General features: G+C 48.1%; 1 protein-coding gene across 1 annotated transcript in view; it reads right to left on the bottom strand.

The window, feature by feature from the left end:
* mettl24 (methyltransferase like 24) overlaps positions 1 to 6,405 on the bottom strand; it is a 113,782-nt gene extending 107,377 nt beyond the window's left edge. Inside the window, exon 1 of the mRNA XM_073055903.1 lies at positions 5,882 to 6,405. Within this exon, the coding sequence (XP_072912004.1) occupies positions 5,882 to 6,175 (294 nt within the window). The 5' untranslated portion in view covers positions 6,176 to 6,405. The remainder of the gene's footprint in view (positions 1 to 5,881) is intronic.
* Positions 6,406 to 6,734: the final 329 nt, after the last annotated feature.

Genomic DNA, 6,734 nt, shown 5'->3' on the forward strand with positions numbered 1-6,734 from the left:
AAGCTATTTTTATCAGACTGCCAATGACTGTGTCCGTGCTCGGGACACGATAGTGAAGTTCAATGTTGAAGTCAGACTTTATTGAGTGGAAGCTCCTGAGGTGCAAAAGTAATCCTCAAATTTCCAGGGTCATATTGCTGGTCACAAGTACTGCAGATGTTCGCGGGGGATGGGTGGTAACTGGCAGGTGGGTAGGGAGGAGGATGTGAGGGCAGTGTTATGAGTGTATTAAGTACATGTTTTCCCCACTATCCGAAAGTAGAGCATTCCTATGAAACCTTTCGTAAGCCAAAATGGCGTAAAACGAAGAAGCAATTACCATTAATTTATATGGAAAAAATTTTCAAGCATTCCCAGACCCAAAAAATAACCTACCAAATCATACCAAACAGCACATAAAACCTAAAATAACATTAACATATAGTAAAAGCAGGAATGAAATGATAAATACACATCCTATAAAAAATAGAAATAATGTATGTACAGTGTAGTTTCACTTAACAGAATCGGGAAGACTTAACCAAAACCAATTTGTAGAGGAGAAAAAAAATCGGCATGTACACGCATGCACACACACCTGCCCGCGCAAGGCTTCACGGTCATGGTAGTCTTTCTCAGGGTAAACACAAGTTTAAAGCGGGTGCCTTTTTAGCGATAACAGGTACTAATGTAGGTCTTTCGTAAAAGCGAAGTGGTGTAAAGCGAACTTTCATAAAACGGGGGACACCTGTATATTAGTTGTGCTCACAGGTGCAGATTAATTTCTGCCAAATTTTGTAAGGATTTGCATAATCCCCTTCAGATGACAGTCAACGGCTTTTGCAAGGTCGAAAAGAGCCAAACAGGTTGGTCTTTTCTGCTTCCTGTGCTTTTCCCGGAAACATTACATGAAGATCATCACCCATGACAACTGAAACGAGCGCTGCAGCTCCAGGAACAGCTCTTCCACCACTGGTGTTACAGAGGAACCTGCCAATAAAGCCCTGCATGACAGGCATTCCGGAGATACCTCTGTAGTTGCCACAACTCGATGTCCGTGGGGGAATGCTGCCAACTGGTACATTCTCGGCTGCAGGAGTACGTGCTGAGGGACACACTCAAACTTGGTGCAGCCACCGCAAGGGCCCAGTGGGGAAGGACCACAGTCTAGGGTTCTTCCCCCGTGGGAGCTGAGGGGTAGTAGGGTGGTGGGGAGTATGCCCCTCAACAATGGTACGTAAATATGGAACAATGGAGTGCCACCTGGGTGGCTAAAAGTGTGGAAATGTAAAGACCGTGATGGAAACATTTGTAAAGGATTGAGAGACATTGAATGGTTTATTGTACATAATTTTATTTTTGAATAATAAAGTATATTTTGTTTAATTAAAAAAAAACTGGGTGACCCAGTTCTTGAGGATGGTCACCAAGCAGGCTTTCCCAGTGCAGGGTATCCTCTCTGCCAGAAATGTTTCTCTGTTCCTTGGCAGTGCTTCAGCAGGCTGCTTTAAAGGCCTAACATTTATTAAATGTTGGACAGCCTTTCCAACTACTTGCTGGGCTGGTGTAGCACAGAAACTGCGGTGGATATCATGTTACGGGACAGCACTCTGCCTTGGTTGAGGTGGTTCGAGCTGCAGTTACTTCTATTTGACTTTTTTTCCATTAATTCAGCAGGGAAAGAGACACTACGCTTCCCTCACCCATCTGGAAGTCGCATGAAACAAATCCACTTTAAATTCCCATTTAGTCCGTTTGAAGCATTCTCTGTGATGTGGGTGAAAGTAGCAGCCCTGCAGTAACTGGCTGCAAAAGTGATGAGATTTTCACTGTCAACATAGGTGCAATCAAAAGCTTACTTGCAGCGGCATCACATGCATAAGTGAGTTTTTCGTTACACCTGTGCATACATGCAATTATCCATATGACAACAAGCTTGACTTTGATAAGTTTTATCTCCTTCGTATTAATTAGTGACCTAGCCTCCACAGCCTACTGTGGTAGAGAATTCCACAGGTTCACCACACTGGGGGAAAAGTCTCTCCTTGTCTTCAAGACAAAGCACATCCAAAGGAATGTGGGGAAAACAGGAATAGATAATGTGACAGAGGATCACTACTAACTCTATTGAACGAGGGAAGCAGGCTTCAAGCAACCTTCTGCTTCCATTTTTCTTTGTTCCCCTTCCAATGCTGACACAGAGTTTGCTGAGCTAATTTTTTTTTTGAATCTCCTTCTGGTTATTTTGACAACTGTCACGACGTGCACTGGCAATATCGGAACCCAAGTGCGGAGAAAAGGCAGACTCCGACGTGGAGACGACGACCAAAGTTCCAACAGAACATCAGTGGCTCCGCCGAGCAACACCGCGAGATGCAACATTCTCAAAACTAGGACCCCGCGATTAATGGTGATCAGGCACCCGCTTAAATAATACAAGTTACATGGAATCCCTGAGCCTGTCAGAATATACTCAACAAGTTTAAACAGAAAGCACCAGGAGACCGCATTACAAAGAGCGAGTCGCTCAAGAAAAATGGCAAGGAACACTAAACAATTAACAACTTTCATCAAGCAACAATTAACCAATTCAGCTGCTCTTAGACACTGCGGATCCCGACGCTCTACGGCTCCCCACACAAACCCGAAGAGCTCAATACAGACGGTGATCTTAAACCTGTGTTTTCCAGTTATCAACGCTCCTACGGGTGAGAGTAATCATCAAACAGCAAAACAGAAATCTGTCACTTGGTCAAGGCATCAGAGCTCTGACGTTCAGAGTGTTATGAATGTACCACAGCTCTGAGGGGCCGAAGGGTGCGGGGGTAGCCTCCTCCTTTGTGAGAATCGCAAGATCACTATTGAGTCAATTCAGGAGACACAGGAAATGAGAGAAAGACATGCCGAATCCACAAGGCGTTGGAATGTGTCTTGGCCTCCGAAAGGCGGACCCATTGATACCGGCTATTGTCTCTTGGAGACGGACTTGTGTATTGCATCCTGGACGATGCAATCAAAGCCCCAGGCAATGAACCAAGGAGGAGGTTGGTGGAGGGATTGCATCATCCCCATCCTGATTGACACCTGAGACCCTGTGAGTCAGGATAAAAAGAGGGTCTGGGGGAACAGCCCCTCAGACGCACCAGAAGAAATGCTAGCGATCCCGTAATAGCGAAAGCCGGTGGAAGGCCACGTGCATCCGCTTCCATTTGCCCGGAATCGGTGGCCTTTGCCACGGAAAAACGGTTTTTAGCTAACAACGGGGAACTCAACTCTCAACGACTCTCGAAGGATTGACATCATAAACGGAATGGGCAAGTTTTAACCCGTCTCTCTCTCTCCAACAATTGCCACACAGGGTCCCCAATGGCGGCAGCCTGTATGAACTGAACGAACTATATATTTCCATCGGACAATACATTATCCCCTAGACAACGATACAGCTTATTTCTTATTGATTATTATTATACCCGCGCTTTTAGATTTAGTATTGATGACGTATATTATCTGTGTGTTTGCATTGATATTACTTTTGTGTATTTCTATCAATAAATACTGTTAAAAATAGTACCATCAGACTTCAATGGACCTCTCTATCTTTGCTGGTAAGTGACCCAGTTACGGGGTACGTAACAAGAGTCTTTCAACTGTTGAATCTTATGCAGGACAAGAGGACAAAGTGAACGGATAGATCTGTTATTCCATGATTACAAAGGGAATAAAGGAATAGAATCATTTATTTTTTATTTCAGACAAAGGTTCTGCACAAACCCGAGCCCCTGTACAAAACCACCCTCTGACAATGGTGGCCCATGTTAAGACTTTGGGTAATTAGGCCGGCTTCCCAAATTTGGCAGCTGCTTCCAGTGAAGTTGGAATCAGCGATGAAATTTCAATGCCGCAGCATAGACTGCAGCTGGGGGCAAAAAAATCAATAGCTTAAACACAGCTCCAAGTTTGTTATCAACCGAGTAGCAAGATTCCTGTTAGAGTCATAGAAAAGTACGGCAGAGAAACAGGCCCTCCTGTCCATATGCCAAATCATTAGTCTATACCCCTACCATCCATGAGCCTCTCCAAACTCCTCTTAAATGCTGACCTCGAGCTTGCACGCACCACTTGTACAGAACCTTTGTGTCAACACAGTAGAAGCAAATGTGTCAGAAAGTCGTTTTTACCAACAAATGCGGAGAAAGGTTGAAGTATGAATACGCACGGCGACATTCTGCTCCTCCCGGTCTATCGATAATCGGATTCCCTGCTCCCGGGTTGCCGGTAGGCCGCACGTGACCAGGAGAAGGCGACAGAAGTCACGAAGCGAGAACAGGCTTGGGTGTGAAGTGAGGGAAACAAACATTAAACATTGGGTGATGGTGGGGGGGAGCTCCAGCTGGTGGAGGTCATGAACCTGCTGGTGACGCTCTCCGGTTCCTTTTGTTTGCTGACACCTGCCTGGGCTTATCCCCCCCCGTTGGCTGCACGGGTCTTGCCTCAGATATGTTCCATTTTAACAAGCCCCCGGCCTATTGAAGTGATATTTATAAAACGCGCGCGTTCCCGAGTCCCTTTGCAGTCAACCCACCAGCTTTTCACTATTTACCACGCGGTGTCTCCATCAGTAATTTCTTCAAAACAAACAGGGTACTTTTTATCGGTCTGTTAATAAGAGACCTATTAAATTAGTGGTCAGGTTCAATTTATGGCACAACAGTAACATCTAAATAACTTACATTGTCTAACTTAGCGTCCTAACTAAAGCAACGTACACACGCCGTTCTTTCCCTTCATTGGCATTCTATTGACAATTTTGACCGCCCCCACGGTTCGTAGCTCTTTTACAAGCCGTGCCCCATATGTCTCCTTCAATCACAGATCAGCCTATGGTTCGAGCCGTAAGCGGTCACCCCCTCGCCTCTGCACAAAGAAAGGGACGTTCACAGATCGCATTACCCGCTTTCCCCTTGCGGGGAAGTTGAACACCACAAACTTCAGAGTCCACGTCAGATGCCAAGCAGACCTTCTCCTATTAAAGAGACTCCCCAAAGTCGTGCACAGAGCAAACGACGTTTGTTGCCCTGCATGCAAAGACTTAATTTTTTTTAAAAGGAGACCTTATGGCAGATTCACATGACTGAGCGGAATCCTACAAAATAAAGGTATCTTGCACAAGCACAAAGAGCCCGGCTCGTACTCTCACTGACACAACTCCACAGAGATATTCAGCCACCCTTTGTGCCCGGTTCCCAGTCCACCCTTCCAAACGGGCGCAAAATAGATAGATAGATAGATAGATACTTTATTCATCCCCATGGGGAAATTCAACAATTTTTCCAATGTCCCATACACTTATTGTAGCAAAACTAATTACATACAATACTTAACTCAGTAAAAATATGATATGCATCTAAAATCACCCTCTCAAAAAGCATTAATAATAGCTTTTAAAAAGTTCTTAAGTAGTTTACTTAAATACATTGAGTCCTAACCCCGCTCAGTAAAACCGTCCCATGTGCAGAGTTTGTCACTCCGATAGGGGGGCCTCTCACTATGAAGTACAGTCCTCACTTTTTAATATATAAAGACTTTTATTAGAGGCACACGTGCCAGAAAGTGCTTCCCATTCAATGACTAACAAGGCACAGTGGTAGCTGTCTAACCGCAGCTCCCCGCCGAACTCACCGAGTCCGTGAGCTACCCCGTCCTTCCAACAAGGGTAAAGGAATTGCCAGACTGCAATAAACTCCCCAACTCTGAAAAGCAGAGTTTTGTTTCGGCGTCGTAAGGACCGTGAGGAGGGTTTGCTCACTCTGGGACTGGTTGGCTTTTTGAGCTGTCTTGACAGTTACCTCTCCCTGTGCACCCAGAAGGGGCTGACCCCGACCCCCGCTTGCGTCTCCCTCACCTTGCGTTTGCCCTGCAGCAGAGGGCTAGGGCAGCAGTCCGGCCCCAAACCCTCGGCATCCCGGGCGCGGGCTGCTGGACCGTCCCTCTTCAGACTCCGGACATAGGTCACCCGTCCGGTGGCGATCTCCGACCTGCCGGCGACCCCTGCCCCCGCGGACGGCAGCGCCTCCTCCCGGCTCAGCGGCGGGTTGCGGGGGCACCAGGAGCCTCGGAAGCCCCCGAGCAGCAGCAGCACCAGGGCGACGGAGCAGAGGCCGAGAGGCAGTGGGAGGCGTAGTCTCCGCCTGTACATGGCAGGGTGCACGGAGCCGATCCGCGGGCTGGCCCCGGCTTTGCTCTGCCTGGGATCGCCGCCTGCCCGCGAACTGACAGCTCCATGGGTAGCGAGCGATCACAGATGGCCGGCCTGCCAGCTCCCTCCCCGGGGACGCCTATTGAACCGCCCCAGTCCAGCTCCCCTCTCCCTCCTCCTGGTTCAAACTCCACCCCAGCTCCCTCCACTTAGCGCATTTTGTTTTCCCTCTCCTCACCTTCCCACCATTTCTTCCTTGCACTCTCTTCCCTCCCTCCCTCAGCTACCGCCCTCTCCGACCTCCTCCTCTCCCTTACCCTTTCGGCCCCTTCCCTTCCCTCCTACACCCTCTCACCCCCTCACCCATAGTCTCTTCCCTTCCACCCCTTGCCCTCCCCTCTCCCGCCCCCTCCTCTCCCTTACCCTTTCGGCCCCTTCCCTTCCCTCCTACACCCTCTCACCCCCTCACCCATAGTCTCTTCCCTTCCACCCCTTGCCCTCCCCTCTCCCGCCCCCTTCTCTCCCTTACCCTTTCGGCCCCTTCCCTTCCCTCCTACAC

Source organism: Hemitrygon akajei, chromosome 9 (assembly GCF_048418815.1).
Source record: "Hemitrygon akajei chromosome 9, sHemAka1.3, whole genome shotgun sequence".
Taxonomy (NCBI): domain Eukaryota; kingdom Metazoa; phylum Chordata; class Chondrichthyes; order Myliobatiformes; family Dasyatidae; genus Hemitrygon; species Hemitrygon akajei.